Source organism: Rhipicephalus microplus, chromosome 7, assembly GCF_043290135.1.
Source record: "Rhipicephalus microplus isolate Deutch F79 chromosome 7, USDA_Rmic, whole genome shotgun sequence".
NCBI classification, from domain to species: Eukaryota; Metazoa; Arthropoda; class Arachnida; order Ixodida; family Ixodidae; genus Rhipicephalus; species Rhipicephalus microplus.
The window spans coordinates 145429415-145452304 of NC_134706.1; the positions used below are offsets into that span (position 1 = coordinate 145429415).

The 22890-nt window shown below is 46.3% G+C and overlaps 1 protein-coding gene across 2 annotated transcripts in view; it reads left to right on the forward strand.

Annotated features, from left to right (window-relative positions):
* LOC119184731 (uncharacterized) overlaps positions 1-12082 on the forward strand; it is a 74592-nt gene extending 62510 nt beyond the window's left edge. For both annotated transcript variants that reach the window (XM_037434026.2, XM_037434028.2), the window contains exon 5: positions 11918-12082. In XM_037434026.2, coding sequence (XP_037289923.2) covers positions 11918-11929 — 12 coding nt within the window. In that variant the 3' untranslated portion in view covers positions 11930-12082. The remainder of the gene's footprint in view (positions 1-11917) is intronic.
* The last annotated feature ends 10808 nt before the right edge of the window (positions 12083-22890 follow it).

Sequence of the window (22890 nt, forward strand, 5' to 3'; positions counted from 1 at the left end):
AAGGTACCTGACTGGTGCAAACATGATAATCATGAGATCGTGTCATGTGTGGCGAAGCCTTCGCACTGTGGGTCGTCCTCTCCAGCGCCTTCTAGTGGGTCACCCTTTTCGCAAAAAGAAGAGCAGTTCGTGCAGAGAGTCGGTCCCCGCTTTGACTGTCGCTGTCAAGCATCATCGACAAGTGTCCGCCAATAAACGTCATAACAATTTGGCGGAGAGTGCTGTGCCCTTTACACACCTTCAGTTAGCATTCGATGCCCTTGGAGCTTCAATCCCGTACCGTGCCTTCTACCATGCACCAAGACGCCGCTCAGCCAACGCTTCCTCCTGTGCCGACGCCATGTTCCGGGGTTCCCCGCCTACGAGACCCTCCTGTTTTCATTGGCGCGGATGGCACCGACGTCGAGGACTGGCTCGCCATGTATGAACGCGTCAGCGTCCCCAATCATTGGTACGATGCAGGTAAACTCGGCAACCTGGTTTTCTACCTCGCGGGTGTGGCCGGCATGTGGTACAAAAACCACGCACCTGATTTCCCCACTTGGTACGCTTTTAAAACTTCCGTCGTCGACGTGTTCCACCGTCCTTCCGTTCGTAAGCTGCAAGTCGAACAGCGGTTACGTGAACGAGCACAGCAGACTGGTGAGTCCTTCACAAGTTACATAGAAGACATGCTTGACTTGTGCAAGGAAGTGGACGCGAGCATATCAGCGGCTGACAAAATCACCCCTGTTCTAAAAGGCATCGCCGACGATGCCTTCACCATGCTCCTGGCCAAGAACCCTCGCACTGTGGTCGAGATCATTACACTATGCCAAAGGTACAATGAGTTGCGGCGGCAGCGCTCGATGACCCGTCGACCACTCTCACGTGACGCTGATCTCTCATCCTTGTAAACACTTCCTGACCACACCACCTCGCTCGCTGAAATCAAGTCATTCGTGCGTGTGAAAGTTGCCTGCCAGGTCTCTTTAGTGGCTTTTGCTTCCCCAAAGGTGTCCAACAGCCGTCAAGCACCATTCTGCCTCCCCTCCGCCGAGCCATTCAGCAGGAAATCGAGGAGGTCGTTCCTGAATACCACCGGCCGCTTCCCGTATCTACAACACTCAGTTACGCCCAAGTTGTCGCCAGGCCACCCCCACCGATTCCTGTGACTGGCCCCCTTGATTACACCGAAACCATCGCCATGCGCAACCCTTCGGAGAAAATACATATGCCGACGTCATTCATGTCCCCCGTGTGCCGCCCACTTTGCCGTTATATCAGCAGCCGGCTCGCCCATCGCGTTCTGCGACATGGATGGGACCCGCGAACATGGCGCACTGCTGACAATCTCCCCATCTGCTTTGCTTGTGGTTGCGTCGGTGACGTAGCACGCTATTGCAAGCGTGTGCAGCAACCGCAGGTCGCCTCCAATTTTCCCAGTCAATCGAGCCGCTTTTATGACCAACCACCACCTTCGTCAGCGTCGTCCCGCCCCGATCCATCTACCCGCTGTTCACCTTCTCCGCGACTACGCTCACTGTCGCCGATGCGGCCATATCCACTCGAGGGTGACCAAGAAAACTAGTCGTCGCAGTCCACCAGGCAAGGGCTGCGACGCTGTAGAACTGCTGAAGACCTCAGGTAAGCCCATCGAACGTGATAGACGTGCTTGTGGATGGTGTTCGTGCATCTGCCCTTGTAGATACTGGAGCCGCTGTATCCGTCATGGACGCAAAACAGCCGATTACTGCGCAAAGGGACCACGCCACTTTCTCGGCTCTCCCTGCGTACAGCCAGTGCCCAAAGCATTCACCCTACAGCGGTGTGCACAGCCCACCTCATGATTCAGGACGTGATGTATGCCGTCGAATTCACCATAATTCCTTCATGCTCTCACGACTTCATCCTAGGATGGGATCTTCTCTCCCGCCACGACGCCGTCATTCATTGCGCAACAGCAGAAATAGAGCTCACAAAACACTCTTTTTTTGTCGCCTACCGACCGCCCATCTGCTGCAAGCAAGTTACTCGTCAGGGACGACACGCAAGTGCCTGCAAACTCGTCCGCGACGGTGTCGGTCTACTGCGCAAGTTTTTCCGACACCGCTGCACTCCTCTCGCCGTCTCATCGTGTTTTCACCAGAAAATGCTTGCTGGTTCCTTTCGTGACCGTTCAAGTCACTCAAAGCAGCACCACTATTTTTGTTCTGAACTCATCCCCGTACAGTGTTACGTTGGTGCGAGGGGAATGTCTAGGCAGCATGGAACCCATCGAAGACGCTCTAGTCATGAATCAACCCAATGACACGCACTGCCCAAGCTCCAATACGCTTAGTACTGCCTCTGCAACTGTTTCATCATCCGCTGATGTATTCGGTCCTTCAATTCCCGAGAACCTTACGCCGGTCCAGCGTTCCCAGCTTCTGGGTCTGTTGGAAAAATTCTCCTCTTCTTTCGATGTCGCTCAACGTTCTCTCGGCCGCACATCCACTGTTACGCATCGCATCGACACAAGCGCACGACCACCACTACGGCGATGTTCATATCGCGTATCTCCCATAGAACAATGTGTAATCAACGAGCAAGTGGACGACATGCTTCGCCGCGATGTTATTCGACCCTCTAACAGCCCCTGGGTGTCTCCTGTCGTTCTCGTCGCGAAGAAGGACGGTTCTGTGCGGTTCTGTGTGGACTACCAACCCCTCAACAAGATCAGTCGTAAGGACGTGTACCCACTACCGCGCGTAGATGACGCGATTGAAAGCCTGCAAGGAGCCGAATTCTGTCATCCCTTGATTTGCGCTCAGGGTACTGGAGAATACCTATGGCTGAGGACGCTCTATCAATGACCGCTTTTGTCACTCCCGACGGCTTGTACAAATTCAGCGTCATGCCGTTTGGGCTGTGCAATGTGCCCGCAACCTTAGAGCGCATGATGGATATCGTTGTGCGTGACCTGAAATGGCACACGTGCTTGTTCTACCTCGATGACGTCGTCGTCGTTCTCACTCCAGACTTCTCCACGCATCTTCAACGCCTACAGCATGTTTTAACGCGTCTGAGTGACGCCAGTCTGCAACTGAACCTAAAGAAGTACCGACTTGCAGCTTGACAGTTGACAATACTCGGCTACGTCGTCTCCAAGGACGGAATTCTCCCCGATCCAGCCAAGCTTCAGGCCGTAACCGAGTTACCCAAGCTGACATCCGTCAAGGAACTGCACAGTTTCGTAGGACTGTGTTCCTACTTTCGGCGCTTCTTCCAAACTTCACGTCTATCGCATCGCCGCTGACGAAGATCCTCGGAAGTGACGGGCCTCTCCATTCGTGGTCATCACAGTGTGACGACGCATTCACAAAGCTCCGTCGTTTGTTGACTTCACCTCCCATACTCCACCACAACGACCCTACGGCCCCTAGAGAGGTACACACGGACGCCAGTGGTGTCGGCCTTGGCGCTGTCCTTGCGCAGCGCGAACCAGGATTCCAGGAATATGTCGTGGCGTATGCAAGCCGTACGCTTACAAAAGCCGAGAATAATTACACCGTCGCTGAGAAAGAATGTCTGGCAAACGTCTGGGCCCTTACAAAGGTCCGACCTCATTTGTATGGTCGCCCATGTGATGTAGTCACTGACCATCACGCACTATGCTGGTTGTCGTCATTGAAAGATACCTCAGGTCGTCTCGCCCGGTGGGCACTTCCCCTGCAAGACTACGACATTTGCGTGCTGTACCGCAACAGAAGTCAACATGCTGACGCAGACGCTCTGTCACGCTCTCCCTTTCCTGACGACAATGCCCATGACTCAGCGTCTCACCTTGCCATTTCTTCCATTAGCATTCATGCCGTTGCTACTGAACAGGGCAAAGATCAATGGATTGCCTCACTGATAGACTTGCTGACTGATCCATCCACTTCATCCACTCGCGTGTTGCGTCGTTAAGCCCACCATTTCGCCGTCCGCGACGACTTCCTCCACCGACGCAATCACAACGGTGACGGCCGCCAGTGCCTACTAGTCATACCCCACAGTCTGCGCTCTGACATATGCGAATTCTTTCATTCTGGTCTGCAATGTGCGCACTCCGGGGTATCGAAGACTTACCACCGCATTCGCCAACGGTACTTTTGGCGCGGCATGTACCGCTACGTCCAGAAATTCGTTTGCCGTTGCGTAGAATGTCAGCGCCGCGAAACGTCAACGCACCTGTCGCCGGCAGGTCTGCAACCTCTACCTTGCCCTGCGAGGCCGATTGGGCGCGTTGGCATCAATTTGTATGAACCGCTGCCACTAACGTCTGCTGGTAACCACTGGGCTGTTGTTGCTGTGGACCAGATCACGCAAAACGCCGAAACTACCACTCTTCCCACGGCTACAGCGAGTGATGTGGCCTCCTTCCTGCTCCAACGATTCATGCTGCGACATGGTCCACCTTAGGAACTGCTCAGTGATCGAGGTCGCGTCTTCCTGTCTGAAGTCGTCGAAGCCATTCTCAAAGAGTGCAACGTTGTTCACCGCAAAACTGCTGCTTACCACCCGCAGACGAATGGCCTCACTGAATGCTTCAACCGTACGCTCGGCGACATGCTCTCCAAGTACGTCGCCAGCGATCACACAAATCGGTATGCCATTCTACCCTTCGTCTCCTACGCATATAACACCGCCCCTCCAAGCACTACTGGCTTTTCACTTTTCTTTTTATTATATGGAAGGCACCCGTCGCACAAAATTTACATTATACTTCCGTACAAGCCAGATCCGTCCGAGTGGGCGCCTACTTCTGCTACAGCCAAGCTTGCTGAAGAGTGTCGAGAGTTTGCAAAGACCTTTACAGCGCATGATCAAGAGCGACAAAAAGGAATTCGCGCTGACACTAGCACTACTGCGCCCACGTTCTTCCCTGGAGTGCTCATCTGGTTCTCAATCCTTACCGCTGCAACTGGCCTATCTTCAAAACTATTGCCCAAATACGAAGGTCCCTACCGTGTCGTCAAACGCAGTTCCCCTGTAAATTACTTGATCGAACCCATCGAACCATCTTCGGACATGCACCGTCGAGGGCGCGACATTGTCAACGTGGAGCGCCCCAAGACCTACCATGACAGCTCATAGAAACCAGCTGTTAGGTCGCCAAGCGGCTCCCTCTTCGTACCCGCGGTAGTTGTGGCGAAGCCTTCGCACAGTGGATCGTCCTCTCCAGCGCCTTTTAGTGGGTCGCCCTTTTCGCAAAAAGAAGAGCAGCTCGTGCAGAGAGCCGGTCCCCGCATTGACTGTCGCTGTCAAGCACTATCGACAAGTGTTCGCCAATAAACGTCTTAACACATGTAACAACATGACTACATGCCACGTTCATGAAGCGCTCGCGGCCGTTTCACTGGCGTCACAAGTACGAAGTTCGGTATTACGGGGCGTGAATGGAGATATTTGGCTGGTGCAAACATGATAACAACCAGTGTAGGTGCGTGTCATGTAACATGGCTATATTCCACGCTAATCATGAGCTCGCGGCCGTTTCGCTAGCTTCACATTTACCAAATTAGGTATTACGTAATGTCAGTGAATGGCGAAGGTATGCTGCAAACATGTAATCATGAGATGCGTGCTATGTGAGAACACGCTTACATGCCACAGTAGAGGTGTCACAACACTTCAACGTGACCCGGCGCGCGTGCGCACCGGCGTTGGTTTCGTCGCGTCACGCCACCGTTGCCATGCAGGCGCCGTTCCTGCCATGCACTGGCAGGCGCGTGCAGCGTTGCTTTGACGAATTCCCGTTTCAGCACATCCAGCGTTCCTCCGTCTCGGAAATAGCCAGATGCAGTGCTGTTAAGGTAACACCTTAGCACCAAATGCAGCAGGTCGGACTTAGCGCCGGTTGCCGTCGGGCCGCGACGACGGACGCTGGTCGCACCAGTCGCGCTTGGCGACAGACTGTAGAGTGCTGGCGTTTTGCTAACGTAGCGTCGCTGTGCCCAGCGTGCACGTGCGTCAACGTTACGTTGGAATATATTGGGTCCTTCATGATGCCCTCGAGGCCATTTCGCTAGCTCCTCCCATAAGAAATTGGGTGTTACTTGAAGTCAATACGCGACGAATCTATTACTGGTGCAAACATGATAATCATGAGATGCGTGTCATGTATCGACCTCTTAACGTTGTGGTGATGGGGAAGTGGCATATCAGCCTTTCTCAGTCATGCTTCGCATATCATCGATTCCCACTGTACGTGGGATCAGCCAATTATTTTTTAGGGGCGAAGCTTCCTAAAGCGGCACCCGTTGGTCCGTCGTAGTCGTAGTCATAGTGTGTAAGAAGTGTTACATTTTGACCTGCAAGGTGGTGCCAGTGTGAGATTTCTCCTGTGATTTGTTGAACAATAAAAAGTTCGCGGCGTGCGCGTTAACTAAAAGCCGAATGCTTTTGTCTCTCATTCTCCATTAGGATCCATTGGCATGTTCCAGTCATAACAATCTGCGTGACTATGCACTGGCTTGTAAATGACACAGTCGTCTGCAAACAAACGTATCTGTACATCCGGATGGACACACTCTTGTATATCGGTTATATCATATTGGAAATAACATGAGTTCTAACGCCAATCCATGGGGTACACCAGAAGACACACTCAGGTTTGCTAATGATGTGAAATTCGCCGTTGGTTGGTTGGTTGCGAAACTTTATTGGTGAAATTTGCAGTGACACATTGTTTTCTATTCGTTAGTTAGCATGAAACCCAAGACACAGCGGCTCTGTCAATACCATCTGAATAATGTTTGGTAATGAGGTCAACATGAGGAACAAAATTAAACGCTTTCGATAAATAAATAAAATCACATAGATTTGGCCACCTATATAACGTTCGTCAGCATTGCCATGCGTTAATAGTGTTATTGCGCCACGGTTCACCATGCAGACCTGAAACCATGTCGGCGTTGACAAAGGGCTGTTTTATTCAGGGTGGGTAACAATGGCTTTGTAAATAATGTGCCCCAAAGCCTTGCAACACGTGCTCGTGAGTGACACTGGTCTGTAATTAGATTTGTGGAATGGCACAATATTTGCACAGCTCCAGTCATCAGGGATAGATGATGATTTCAAACTTACTGCGTAAATTTCGCGCAGAAATTTTGAGAACCAACCCGCGTATATCTGCCGAGAAATGTTTGCGATATGGCCAGGACCAAAATGCTTCTCTGTATATAACTTGCGCAGTACACGTAAGAAGTTTTTTGTTCACTTACCAATATTTCTTTCATCGCCACTTTGACGCCTTGTGATGGAAATGAAGAGAAAGATCCGGTTCTCGTAAATACTGCTTGAATGAACCCACTGAGCTTATTTGCTATGGATGTAGGCCCAATGAAGGTGTGATCACGTAATTTATTTTGTGAAAGCGTGTGTTGATTGTTTGAAAAGTAGCGCCAGAACTTCTTTGGTTCACTCGTCATGAACGAGGGTGGTGTTCGTATTCCGGCTGCGGCGGCTGCATTTCTGATGGAGGCAGAAATGTTGTAGACCCGTGTGCTCAGTATTGGGGCAGGTTAAAGAACCCCATGTGGTCGAAATTTCCGGAGCCCTCGACTACGGCGTCTCTCATTATCATATGGTGGTTTTGGGACGGTAAACCCCACATTTCATATCTGGGTAGTGTTGTATTGAATAAACAATTTTTTGCATCATTCACTTTTGCTCGCAACACGTTCGTCAAAGCGGAAGCATCATGTCGGGGTCCACTTTTACTCCATCTTTTATTATTTAGTTTCAATTGAATTATATGACCTGTTACCCAAGGGTTCTGCCTGTCTTTACGTGTCTTCTTTTACGAAATAATATGGCACTCACAGAAAGTTATTATCTCATGAAATTTCGATCAAAGCCTCTCAACATTATATATTTCATCGAACACCGAATAACTAGATTCTAAAAAAATTGAGAATAACAGCATCACATGCGCTTGCGTATTATTTAGCAAAAATAGAGGCAGGTGAAATGTATTTTTTCTATTCGAACAGGGCAAGTCATAGCTACTAACGTGTGATCTGATATTTGTTCGTCAAAGCTGCCTGCTAAGTTATCGAGTGAATTAGTTACAAATATGAGGTCAATTAGGGAGGATGACATATATTTGAATATGGTAGCAAATCTAACAATCTGGTTTAATGAGTAACCGAGAACTGGGAACAAAAGGGATTCAGTGCTTTTGGATTTTCTGAAATGTTGACACATTAAACCAAATTTGTCCCTGATAGATTTAAATCTCCGGTTACAATGAGGTTAGTTCGGACATAGGTGTGTTTGGCAAGGTAGTAATTAGGTATTTCTAGTTAAGTTCATGAAAAGTTCTTTAGTCGGTCGGTTTGTCGTTTTTGTACTGTCACGCAGCTTTACATAAGGCCTCCAGCAGATGCTGTGCGATGCCTGTGAACCACAGCTTGCGGGTAGTAATTTTAACAGACAATTTGAAAAGTGGGATAATTCATGGCTGCATGGCTTCGTTTGTAGATTAGTTTGAGCGCTACGCTATTTTAACAAAGTGCTTACACAAGAAATAGTGAAAGCTCGAGACTACTTGTAATACGTGAAGCGGGCTCACTTAGAGACGAGGTGGCTTCATTGTGACAAAGCACGCCATGATAAGCATTTTGGGGGCTTTGTTGATAGTGACATACATCGTCCAGTACTACACAAGCGGGATTAGTGCGAGAGAAGTGACCGGTGAAAGTACGTACAAGTTTTAAAATAGCATTGCTGTAGTAGGACGAGTACTGCCTCTCAGGAACGCTTGAGAAAAAAAAATGGAGCAAGTTTTCAGCATCTTGCGTAACTTGGTACCCGATGCAGCAGTCATCCCCGAGTCATCAGCTCCTGTATCGATGAGTCCGGTTATCGGATGATAGTCGATGAAAACGGTGATACAAGTAGACGTTCCTGCATCAGTTGTGCGCCATTAAAGGGCAACTCACGAGGTTTGAGAAATTCGAGCTGACAAGCGCAGTCTGTAGATGAGGCGTTAATGATCACGTGTGCCCAAATTCGCAACGCTACGTGCTTCTGAAATGGGTCAAAATTAAAGATGAACACTGCTCCTCCTTCCTTTCGCGGTCGCGCACCAAGAGAATGAGGGCATGACGTGCACGTGTGAAAGGCTCTACATACACGGCAATGCAGTGACGTTGGTCCTCTACCTAGACGAATATGCTTTGACGTTTCCAACAGTGGCACGTTACATGGCGAAAATCGTTTAACACAGCATGCGTATACTTTATGTATTTGGTGCCTGAATAGTTTAATAAAATGTCTACATAAATATTGAGACGTAATAAGAGAATGTGAGCGTTCTTTTTTCTTCAGTTTTTCACCGTGAATTGCAACGAGATGCGGGGCTAATGTGCTGGCATTTCGTATGCGTTCGTGTCTTCGCAGCCGCATTCCGCGCATCGAGCAGACGACAGCCGTGGAACGCTCCTACACGTTCGCGCACTCATTGTGCTCGTCTATTCTACCACGTTTATTCCACCGTTTTCAAACCAACCCGCAGAAGCAGGCAGTAGACTTCGAAACAATGCTCGTCAACAAAAAATAAAAAAGAAACGCCGCTCGTGTGCACGAGGGTTGGGCTTGTTCCGGCACGTCATGTGCACGTGACCGGTAGCATAGGAGCATATTTGTCAGTTCGCGTCACAGCGGCCTCAGCCACAAAGGTCGGCGTCCTCATTTTTCCTGGCGTGGACTTGAGGCACTGGCACAAGTAAACTCAAAGGCTGCTCGGACGTTGTTTGTTGGTGTTAGCCGACAGATTAATTGAACATGGTTTTCATCACTGACGACCAGGAGGGTGATTACTATCTACTAAGTGTATTTAACTTCGTGTGGGCACTCACCATAGCGTGGACAACGCGCATACGAGCAGAATAAGCGCAAACATATTCTTCGGTAGTAGCAGTCGAGGTACGTGTCCAGCTTCACCGCAGTGGTAGCAGAAATGTCGATTATCGGGAGCACGCCATGCAGTGAATTTCTGCGGCCCAGGATGATAGTTGGTCTGCAAAGATGGGTGGTAGATTAAGCTTCGAAACGTCAAGAAGTCTCACCAGGTGGATGCAATCAACAGGCCATTGACGGCGTAGAGACCCCTAGGGTTTCTGCGTAGAATAGCGTGGGATGTTCGGCTCGGGATAGTGGTCAGAGATAGATTATTTTCTGACTTCAGGGCGATTGAGGTCGTTGATAGCTAGGACTCTCGGAGGTGCCACTGCATGACACTTCTATAACTCCTCTCGGACAACTTGCCGTAATAGCTCTGTAAGGATCTCCCTGTCATCACGTTCAGGCACAAGCGAGCTCGCAGCGGACAAGGCAGTCTATCGCTCATACTGAGATAACCGCTGCGGAAGCATGCGTCCTATGATTGTTGCCTCACGGACGAACTCACACACTGCTCTTGGTGGGTTGTGCACAATGCCTGTGAAAAAATGTTCGTTTACGCCTCAGACTAGCAGTCATACTGCTAACGTGAGGAGTAAATGACTGTTCCTACAGGCAGGTCAGCCCGTCGGAACAGTCGCGTAATTTCAAACATGAACTCTTGTTGGGCATTTAAAATCATGCAGAGAGTGCCTGCTCCACTATTTTTCCGCTCGGGGTTGCTGCAAGCCACAAGCAGTAGCGGATGGAACTCCTGCCAACTGACAGATGCAGCCTTGCGATTTTCGTACCACACTCTTGCCTCATCAAGGAGGGAGATGTGGACGTTTTTAAAGATAAGGTGAGTGTCCCAGTCATTGATGGTCGCAGTGGTCCAACCAGTAATCCACATTCTCACGGGGATCGCCATGGGTTCGACGTGCAAGGCATGTTGACGATGCAAGGTATGGCAGCGAATGGGTCATTGTCATGCTAAGTTTGGGTTGCGGTCACTGAAAACAGTTTCCTCGCTGAACTTGCCAGGGAACTGTATTGAGGTGGTAGACCTTAAAGGCGGTGGCTGCGTCAACAGATTTGAGTGAACCCTGTTGTACTGGCGTCAGTTGTTTTGGTGTGGAACTAGAAGGCATAAGATGTCGGATTAACTTTTGTTGTGAGAAAAAATGACAAAAAAGAACAGAGAGAGAGCAAACGATGGTTCACTTTTAGCCACATCAGTGACCAACTCTTCCGTATCAGTCTGTACCACCACAAGGGCGTGGGAATAAGCTTTGATTATAACTTCGCAAACAAGTGGTCTCTAAACGAACCACGCTCCAGTGAGCGTGCACTCCCGATGACCTAAGAGAACTTTCCTGGCACCTGCGCAAGTCACACAAGTTTTCTACTTTATAGTTTTTGCTTGCATATTTTTCCCTCTCTAAATTGTAATTTTGGGCGTCTATGCATGAGACGACGAATAATCTATAATAATGCAAGTGGGGGGCAGCCTATATTTCAGCATTTTGTTGAATTTTTTTCGTGATGCTAACAACACCACTTTAGGTGTATTTCAGAGCTCGCCATTGATGTGTGAATGAGGTGTTCACTTTTATGTTGAAGTGTTGCGAAATTCCTGTACGTTGTGACTGCTGTTATTCTCTGATTTATAGGAAGTTTTTAACTCTCAAGTTACATTGTGAAACCCAATAACTTTCATTTTTCGTCATAAAATGTGAGCGTTTCTGGTAAAATCATGTTCACCTTAGGAACAGCTGTAGTAAAAATTTGAAGGGACATAGAAGTAAACACAAACAGCTTAGAAGGACACCATTAGCTTAGTTTACCACAACTGCTTATATGTGTGTGTGAGTGCGATGCTGTGTCCACAAATTACAGTGCTGAAAGATGAATTCAAGGCTAACTATTATAAAGAATATGTGCAGCGCGGTAACATCACAATGTCACATGAATACTCATCATGTATTCAAATTGATGAACTCCAATTAATAAAATTCTATTTCAGAAAAATGCATAATATGACGGAGGAACCCAGGAGTCTACGAGCAACGCATCTAGACTATGGATAGCCTCCAGTGATGAAGAATAACCCTCGTCAGACATGTACATCGGACGACAGAGTAGAATACTAATAAGTGCCTTGCATGTTTATATAAAATATAAGAACTTATGCTAGTGTCTGAGTTTGTTTATTTAAAGTAATAAATGTTCAGCTTGGTAGTGCACCAACCATGAAATGATGAAGCCTACTCTTCTGGTGTGACAGGCTAGTCATTGGTTACCGTGTGTCAGGTATCAAATCTTCCATAATGTGAAAACCGCCGTCCCCAGCGTGATACCAGTACGTTTTTGGCACTGGTACACAATGTTAAACTGGTATCACAGTGGGAAGTATATGGGTAGCACTAATAGGGTCGCTGACTTCACCACTCTGACGCGGGTGCCTACTGGACGCTGGTATTGCTCATCATCATCTACTTGGGTGGTGCGGCAATACTCTGGTATGAGACGCATCGAAAGGCGTTGACTAGCTGGGACTTCAGCAGCAGAAATTATTCTCTTTATTTGGGAAACCCATCGGAAGACAAGTGGCCGCAAAGATGGAGCTCACGACTCGTGCCCAGACATCCACAGAGCCGTACATTGCGTATATGCAGGCCGGGTTGGCTTTGTGCCACAAATTTGACAAGTATATGCTTGAGGAGGACAAAGTCGGAGACATCGTGAAAGAAATTGCCAATTGTGTCTTCAATTCGTGGCTGCGTAAGAACTGCTTCGCAGTCGAGTCGGTCCTAGACGAATGTTCTCGCTTCGAACAGGCAAAAAGTAGGCACATTGTTCACCAATTTGACCTCCTTCCCAACACAATGGCTACGTCTTCCTACGTCCTTTGCAAGATTTGCCCACACTAGAACAACTAACAGTAATCAACTAACCCTCATTCAGTTCCTGGTTCTTACTCGTTAAACTTCTTGGAAAGAAGGACTATAGCTCGATATTCTGTCTTGACTACCACCATCTGAATAAAATTAACAAAAAAGATGTGTATTGTCCACCACACATAAATGATGCACTCGATTGCTTCCACGGCACTAAACATATATGTTCGATAAACCTCCACTAAGGCTACTGGCAGATGGCTGTAGATGACCGACACACAGAAAAGGTAGCCTGGATGACTCTTCAAGGACTTTATTAGTTTCAAGTGATGCCGTTTGAATTATGTTCGCTCCCGCGATTTTCGAGCGCAAGTAGGACCCACTCCTTTGAGAAATGAAGTGGTCCATCTCTCTCTGATATCTTGACGGTGTTATTGTTTGTTCTACTACAATCAAAAGCTTTTTTCCCATCTGTCAACACAGATTCAGGTTTTCTGGCATGCCAAACTGCAACTTAACTCGTCCAAATGACACTTTGTACAACGGCAAATCAGCATAATTGGCCATTTTGGTAATGCGGCGAGCGTACAAACAAATCCTACAAATTTTTGAGCAGTTCGCGACTTCCTCACACCCTTCTTAGCCAAAGAAGTTCGAAGTGTTGTGGGACTGTGCTCATAGTTTCGTCGTTTTGTTGAGAGTTTAGCTGAAGTAGCCTGTCCTCCAACCTGCTTACTGAAAAATGATGTCGAAATCACGTGGCGCCAACAACAAAAATCGCCTTCTCGTGACTAGTTGCCATTCTTACCAATGCACCAGTCCTGGCACACTTCGACCCAACTGTTACCACGGAGCTTCATACTGATGCTAATGGCCCCGGCATAGGCACAGTGCTGGCGAAACAGCAACAAAGAATACGCAGCGTCGTCGCGTACGCAAGCTGACTATTGTCGCACTCGGAACAAAATAACGCAATCACAGGATGCAAGTACTTAGCGCATCTGGGGCTTGCGAAATTTCTACCATATCTGTATGGTAGACACTTTTCACTTATAATGGACCATAATTCTCGTTGCTAACCATCCTCGCTCAAGGACCCTATAGGATGTCTTCCTCGCTAGGTGCTGCCCTTACAAGAGTGCACTTTTTTGCGTATTCTATTGATCCGGGAAACTTCACAAGGATTCCGACTGCTTGTCCCGTCACGCAGTTGATCCCCCCTAAAATGCTGAAAGGTCGGCACGAAGCCCCTGTTCTCTTATATACATCCTTTACCAACATTGCTTCTGAACAACGCCACGGCTCCTCTTTGCGCCATATTATTGATGGTCTGGAATCTCCGCATCCCGACCCCTTCTTACAGGTGTTCGTATTCACAACATCTTGCACTGCTACAACGCCCTTCCTGATGATGCTGTGCTTTTGCTTGTTGTTCCTGCACATCTTCACTCAGAAGTTTTGGCTCAGCGTCATGATGCACCCGCCGCGGGATATCTAAGGGTGTCACGCAAGTATGACCACGTTTGCCGACGATTCTTTTGACATGGCTTCCAACGTTCTCGGTGACAGCACGTTGCGCCATGCGACCTCTACCAGCGTCATAAAACACCCGCGCTGGAGCCTGTTGGTACCCTTTAGCCCATTGAAATACCAGATGAGCTATTTTTTCAAGTTGCCCTCGATCTTTTAGGACGTTTTCTCGAGTTAGTCATCGGTAATTAGTAGATTGCCATCGCTACCGACTACGCAATGTGGTATACTGTTGCACGAGCCCTCCCCACCAGCTGGGCTACTGATGCAGCCCAAATGATTTTTCATCGCTCATTCTGTGTTATGGTGCTCCTCGTCACTTGATCACTGACCATGGCCACTCTTTTCTATCTAAAGTAGTTGACGACCTCCTGCGATCCTGCACCACCCACCAAAAGTTCACTGCAGCACACCACCCACAAGCCAACGGCCTCAACGAACGTCCCAACCATACACTGATGAATGTGATAGCGATGTACGTCTTTAAGGATAACAAAAATAGAGTCATCTACTTACCTTTCATTACCTTCGCATACAACGCTTTATGTCATGGCACAGCTAGATTTTCATTTTTTACCTAGTGTTTGGCTATGACCCGCCTTTACCCATGGACATTATGCTTCATTCTGACGCCATCTCATCGACTGCCTGTGATGGTAATGCTCTGGCCCGTGCTAACAACAACCGCCAAGTCGCGCCAGGTCGTTTCTCTGCCTCACAGGTTGACCAAAAGTGTGCTGTTGCCGGCACCACTACGTGCAATATTTCACGTGGTCTTGATGTGCATGTCGTGTCGGTCTCTGCGAAAAAATCAAGTCCCGTTACGTCGGCCTCTACAGAGTCATACGGAAGGTGATGAGCGTTACCTATGAGATTACTCCCATTCGTCCCACGTCAGCAGGAGCTTCAGTCCCTACCAATATAGGGCACATCTCAAAACCTAAACGATACTACTCACTCCCACGGAATAAATCACTCCTGAACGGTGCTTCTGGCAGCGGCTAGTAATGCCAGGGGCTGAATACACACCTGAAAGTGACAAGCAGCGTTGCACAAACTTGCTCGCAAATATATTTGACGCATGTCTTTTCTTCCCTGTTACAATATTTATAAGTTCATACATTCACCAGTATGACCAGGAAGAAGCTGATATTCTTTAAAACTTGTAGTGTACATGTACCCCAAAGGGCATGGCAACTAGCATGGGTTCCATCTTAGTGAGCGATAGGGTCACGTTCTCCATCACCTCGCGTGACTTACGTCATTGTACACGCGCGTTCACAGAACTAAGACACTCAGAGCAGCATTGCAAGTACACAGTACTGCTCCCAAACAAGACGCAACGCTTCATTGCCTGCGGCAGCACCAAATACTTAGTACATTGGCCGCTGCAAAAAGGGCGGGAAAGTGAGAGAGCCTTATCCACGCGACGGGTGAAAGTACAACACAAGGGGGGCCGTGAGCAGGTCTTAGTCGGCAAAAGAGTTTACGGTGACAAACCGCTGACAAAAACTTGCCCTCGTGACTAGCTGTGTACTCTCACAATCGGTGACCACAGGGCCCGATCGCTCGAGCGAGCGCAAACTCCGCTTGCGTTGGCTTCGAGGCGTCCGAGTCGGCGTAGTACGACCACATGCGAACACACTGTACAACTCTTCGGCATAGCTTTCGAAAAAGGCAACAAAGGTAAGCGTTCGCAGTCGGTGCAAGGCATTGTTGGCTAGTCCAAGCGAGATCTAAGAGCAAAGGGAGCAACATTGGTAGGTAAAGCGTAGCAGCATCCCCCCATTAAACAGTGTTTTCAATGAAAACCGACTACAAATCATTTTCCAGTGATGCCAACAAGCTGGTGGTTCAAGTAGAAGGTGCATATCATATCCCTTCCTACTACACCACCGAGATAGTGGCACAAATTCTCAATCTTCATGTCCACACAGATCCTACTATTTTTTCCACATGCTCATTTATAAAACAAAAACCAGTAGTGAAAGAATGTGGAGGTTTTTTCAGAAAGATCTGGTTCTACTAGTTTTCATTGGTGGTAATACAGTCTCAAACGTCTGTCACAAGTTCTGTATGATGCATGACGTTTCGTTGCTGTCGTTCGATGAGATTAGTGATATCACTCACCTCTATCGAAGTTTGTTTTTGTGTGTGTGTGGTGCGTCGCAGTGAAGGCTTCAAGACCACATCTGTGAGATTTTCTAGTTGCAAATTCAGACTGCCGGATCCCGTCCTGAGAAGTTCTACACGACTGATTGGCGCTACTTGCAGCACCTTACAGCACCTATAGAAGAAAGCTTCTCATTGTACAAGAAATTTACACGCTTCCCGCGCCTCTGAGAAGCTTTCTGGCCTGTGCAACTCGGCCTCTTGAATGACAGAAAAAAGAGGCTTTAATAGAGACCATTAGCGAAAGTTAGTTCAATTGATTCTGTGCACCATGTCCTTCATTTCACTGACGTGTGACAGAATGCATGTGGGCCAGACGGGACGCTGTGTGAATGACAGACTCTGTGAGCACTATTATAGAGTGTACACCGGTGTGTCGGGGCACTTTGACATTCACGTGTGGGACTGCAAATGTCGCCCCATCTTTGAAAAAACCACGGTCCTTGCACACAATCAGGACCCTTTGTATTGCGAAGTGTTTGAACTTCGCAATACAAAGCAAACTACTTAACAAATTATTGCGAAGTATTTTAACTTCACAATACGACGCGAAGTATTTTGACCTCGCTGTTAAAATACTTCGAATTTTAACTAAACAACATTTATGAAACCATAGCGCCCTTGTAATTTTTTAGCTCGACCATCGAACAAAATAAATTGGGCTGTGCACGGGTGTACTTCTTTCAGCCTTCATTGAAGCGCTTTCTAGAGCTAAAACTTGACCAAGAAAACAAAAAAAAAGGCATTCGTAGCAAAGAATGACAGCGACGTAAAATGACTGCCTTTATTTGTAAAATAATGTTTTATTAAATGCTTCAACGTTCCCTAAATGTAGATCACCGTGCACGGTCTACTTTTGGTGTTGTTGATGGCGCAGTCGCTCCCTGATTCATTGCTGTAGAGGTTGGGTTACGAGCGTTTGATTTTCAAACAGCCATGTGTACTCTTCGGGCTGGGCTTCAGCGGTTCTTGCCAGCTGGTCCCGCCACTGGTCCGACTAAGCATCTTATTCTTAGAGGAAAGTACGTTCTCACAAGAGAACGCCTGAATACTTACGTAATTAATACAGACAGAAGTTAGATCATCACCTATTGCGTACAGAATTATTTTGTTTTTATGGCTTTGTTTCAGCGAACACTGAGATGCTCGGGAAGCAATGGCAGGAGCTCCCGAACGTCCAGTGTTGTCCTGTTTTAGTGTCTCACCCACCGAAATATTTGAAGGGTCTGCACAAGGCACCTGCTGAAAAGCATGACCCACAAAACTTCCAATGTGACCACATCTGCACCACTCATAATCAACGGACGGGTCTCGCACTTGGGGCGACCTTATCCCAAGTACTCCCGACATGTATGAGAACTCCAAAAATAAGGGAGTGTAGAATTCGGAGGTGATGGTGGCAGCATTGTAGAGCAGGGGCAACATTTTGACCTAACTTTTGGAGAAGATATGCGATGTTTCGATGAGAACCTCTCCATGAGCGCCGTCCCAGGATGATGCGGGCATCTATCTTGCCTAATTATTATTGTCACAGATGCAAGCACCTTCCCAGAGGAATATGGGTTTCAGTACTCCCATATAGGCGTCAATCCCTTGGAAAGTTTTTGTCTGACAGCTCCTGGCCCATTGGCGTCCACAGTGATGAATTTTATTATCATTTGCACTGACAAGTGCAAGCAAAACGGCGTAACCATGATGAATCCTGAGGCCAGGCATAACTAGACGCTTTCGATTACGATGCACTTTATGTTCTGCCTTTCTAGCACTACTTTTCGGCGACAACGGGCTGGAGGTAACGCTTTTGCAATAAGATCTCCCAGACCTAATGTAAACCATAAGCACTGTTTAACGGGCAAGCCATGGTATAGTTCCTTTCAATTTTAGCAAAATGAAGTTATTGCTTACGCAAATCAAATTTTCAAGGTAACAATTGCAAAGTAATCGATAACGTTTATGTGATCACTCGGTTGATTTTCCTAGGATTTAAAAATCACAATTATCAATACTACAAAAATAAATAAAACTTCTCATCGGTTACTTATATTTTTTGAGGCGTACAAGTCTCCTTCACAAGGGTTACAAGGAAAATGACTATTGCTCTCAGAAACACTCTCTCTTTTCACTGTTCTAGTCTAAGCAAAAGAAATAAAAAAGCTTGCTTCGAAAAATGCCGCAGTCACATTTCGGTACGCCAATGTTTTGATCAAGAGACCAGAATTTTATAGCAGTTAGCTGCCAGCATCCTTTCGTGTAATTGTCGAATCGGTCGCTGTCACATTTATCAATCCATCCTCGCGGCAAAAGTGGTATTCTCTGAAAATCGCTTCATGTGTTTTCAAGCAAGAATTTCCGTGGATTGTATAAATGTACCACTGCACAGTGGATTCACAATCGTCGTGTTATTGCGAGGAAGCGCTACAATAATTTCTCGGCAACTTTCAAAAGTTTAAACATTTTTGCTACCTGATTATGAAAGGTTACGTCACCTCTACACATAAGCACAAGAAGCACTTTCACAAAAAGTTTGGGTCAAATTCTATGCGCTAAGATTCGTCGCGTTCTATTTGTTTTTCTTTTTAGGTCTGTGTAAATTACATCGAAAGAAATAAATCTTTAGGTTGCATCCTAGGCTACAAAGATGGTGATTTGGCAGATGTATGTTTCTCTGCAACTACTATGGTAGCTTGTAGCAAATTTCGGCTTCGCTCGTTCGTATGTTTAAGGTGTTTGAGAAATTATATGCCCAGAAATGAAAATAGAAAAATGTTTAACTGGTTCAGTGTGCATTTCAGAGTGATATTACGGGAATCGTTTTTCTTAAGAAAGTAAAAAAGCACGCTTATGGCAGCATATTACATATTGAATGCAACATTTTTTAGGTGGGTGAGCTGATAAAGTGGCGTTATATCAGAAATAGAAAAAAATGAATGTATCCTATCAAAGGAAACAGTACCTGTATTTTACATGTGACCTCTTCGCAACGGCTTATGTGTAATAATTAAAACGTTATTTTTCAGCAATTCAAGAGAAAAAATTATTAGTAAACATAAACACAAATTTTAGCATTGTTGTACGCATGTTGTTCGATTTCTAGCTTTGACAGACATGTCAAAAATGTCACCTAGGACAGCATGTCAGCATGTCATGTTGAGCTCAGTACATCGCGTTTGTCTCGCTAATTGTAGAGTGGTGATATCTTTACCCTCCTGCTGAAAAACACCGCCTCTCGTATCATTATTGTCATGACCTGAGGATCTATTTCCGCACTAGTGTTTCGTAGTGACAAAGAAGTGGTCTGTTGCTGTTAGTATATCGACGTAGCTGTGAGACACATCGAGCAATTGAAGCATGCGTGATGTCGCGTGAATCCACATATGCCATCAGTCACACCGCATCATCGCTTAAGTGCAGCTGGTTGATGTCGTGATTCCTGTCTCTCGAAGCCCTTGCTTTTGATGTATTCACAGGTGTTTCATGCACTAATGAATGCTTTCGATCTATCTGCTGTAATTAGTCTGTGCAAGTTTTTCTTGATTGCGCTACGTTTGGTAGAAGTTACCTTATTTCGGAACGTAATGAATCTTGAATGTTTTACAAAGTCTCTTGTTTATGTGTTTCCACCGTGCGCACCTTTTGGTTAGTCTCTGAAAAGCTGTGCTGATGGCTAATTATTAGATTGTCTTAGGATAGTTGCTAGAGAAAAAATGAACCATTTTACCACAAATTCAAATTATGAATGACACGTTCATTGTTCATTTCTTGAATACACAATGCCTTTTGATGTAGAGCTTTTACGGAACGTGTAAGCTCTAACAAAATTTTCTTCCGTCCACAGAATCATTATAGCTGCAGTATTTGCTCCATATTCACTTCAAAAGAGCAGCAGCTCAGGTGCACTTCGGTGAATGTGCTGCCGAAGTGATGAACACATGCAAGCTGTTTGTTACATGGTGCCGATGAATCACCACTTAATTCGTGCATGATACAAACTTTCCACCAAGAGGAAATAAAGAAGCTTAATAATGCTCAGGGCCTCACTTCTCAAATGCTGCCCGTCTGCCTGCGCGAGGGTGGTCGCTTTTAACCTGACCACCCCCGAATGGGCCTAGCCGGGTGATTCTAAGTAACATCACATCTACTGTAAACACAATAAATTTGTTACGTTCCCTCCTTTACTCAACAAGAGCTGCTACATTAGGCTTGTGAGAGGCTTAAGACAATTAGGAAAGCGCTGCTACAATTACTGTAGTAAGGTATTTAAATAAACATGCATACTAATGCCTGCCTTCTTGGACTCGCGAAAATATATATCTCTTTTAGGAGCAAAAGGTTCCTCCGTTAAAAAGGTTTTTCGTGAAGCAGTACAACATGAACGAATGTTTACAATAACTGCAATACGCAACGTGTGTAAGCTCTGTAACCTCGAATTTGTTCTCCTTTTTTCTTTCATAAAAGAAGTGTATACTGGGAGTATTATAATAACGTAGCATGAGAGCTGTTTCAGCAAAATTGGCTGCGTATCTACTTGCTTCGCAGCAAATGTCGTCGAAAGAGAGTAGTCTTCTGTCGGGAGACGTTGCGTGAGAGATGGACATTATCTGGCGGTAATGTCAGGAAACAGTAACTGTAGAACAGAACGGCCACTGGCAAGTGGCACAACTATGAACTCAGTAAAGCACATTTTCGTGCGTTAGGTCGCATTTTCATCGAAGCATTTCTTCATGGAAATGCATGAGCAAGTCTTCTGCATGAGCAAGTTTTAAGAAAACATTACATTCCTGATATTCCGACATTAGGCCTAAACTGTTGAACTGATTCCTTAACCTCTACTGATACATACACTCTTGCGGGAAATTTGATCGTGGCGTATATGAAGTTAAACACCTATAAAATGTGTAGTTGAGTAAAAAGTATCAAGAGGTGGTCTCATTCAAAAAGGTTTCACCTCGACATTCATAGAGCAACTGACGACACGGTTATTCAAGACATTTAATTCATGTCCGCTCAGGTCTGAAGCTACAGAACTCTTTTTCATGGCTGCTTAGTTGAACTGTTTCGTTCAAGCACCTCTAGCACCGAATGGCTACAAGCTCATGATGTTCATCGAAATTATCCGTCGAACATCTCCTTTAGACAACAAAAAATGTCTGCTTTATTTGAACAATGCGGGATATTTGTGTGGGCAAATAAGCTTGACAAAGCTTTATGTCTTTCTTCCCGGAATTCAGGTTGGATAGCATAAAGTTGCCTAACGCTAGTTGTGCAACACAACATGAATAGACGAAATCCAAATCCAAAATTCAGTTGGTGTTCTGGAGACGTCCCTCCAGCTGGTAGCCATGGTTCTCAGCCAGCAAGGCGTATATCTGCGATGAGCTAAGGCGTGCAGTCTCACATTGCGGGGTGCTCAGTAGCCTTGCCAATAGCATTTTATTGATACCTGAAACCGTAGAGAAGAACGGTGTTCTCTAGGACACGTGAAACATGGCGATGCTAAATGTGAACCAATCCAAAAGATATGCATGTCGAACAGCAGTGATTTATTTACAAACCTGAAAATCGTGCAGGTATACTCACCAAAGAATTCTGCACAGGTTGAAAAACAGAGAACGACTGATACAGAGACGAAACGCAAGTGTACATCAATTTGCGAGTCTTTGCCTTGTTTACGTGTGCTTGCGATTTGTTCATGTGTATATTCCTCACAGTGGCTTCAAAACAGCGTTGCAAATATTAACCATCTGTTAGATCTTGACGACGCAATCAAGGTGTAGCTCATAATCACGTCAGCTTTTGCATTGTTGTTGATGGCGACTGCACCGAGAGTCACTTTCAAAGACTGGTCAAGCATGTAAGCATTTCGCCTTAAGATATAACATTCCAGTGGAGTCGCAACTCTCATTTTCGTACATGCTTGCCTTGGCCTTTACGCTAATTGTTTTCTCTACCAGTTTTCATGGCTTACGTAAAACAAATATTAATTGATGAGGTGCCTTATTGTACATTCACTATAGCAAACATTCTTTTAAACCACTTCCTAACAAATACATGTGTATTTTATATTTTTTCTGACAACTTACGCCGGCGATTGAGAATGTTGTATTGAAATTGACAAAGAGCGCTAATTGGTACTGCTGACACTCAATGCAACCTTTTCAAATTGTCTGTAAGATTGTGGTAGGGCTGAGAAAACATTGCTGCAATGATGAAATAATTATGCGGCCAAAATCAAAACGTTATACGAAAATTGCCCATTGCTCACTCCTTGAACAAACGCGGCCACTGTCACAAGCGAAGTCACATTCCGGCTATTTTATGTGATCGAAAACCCTGTGACAATTGCTCAATGAGTAAATAACTACGAACCATTAGCAGAAGCTCTTCTAGATATAAGAGC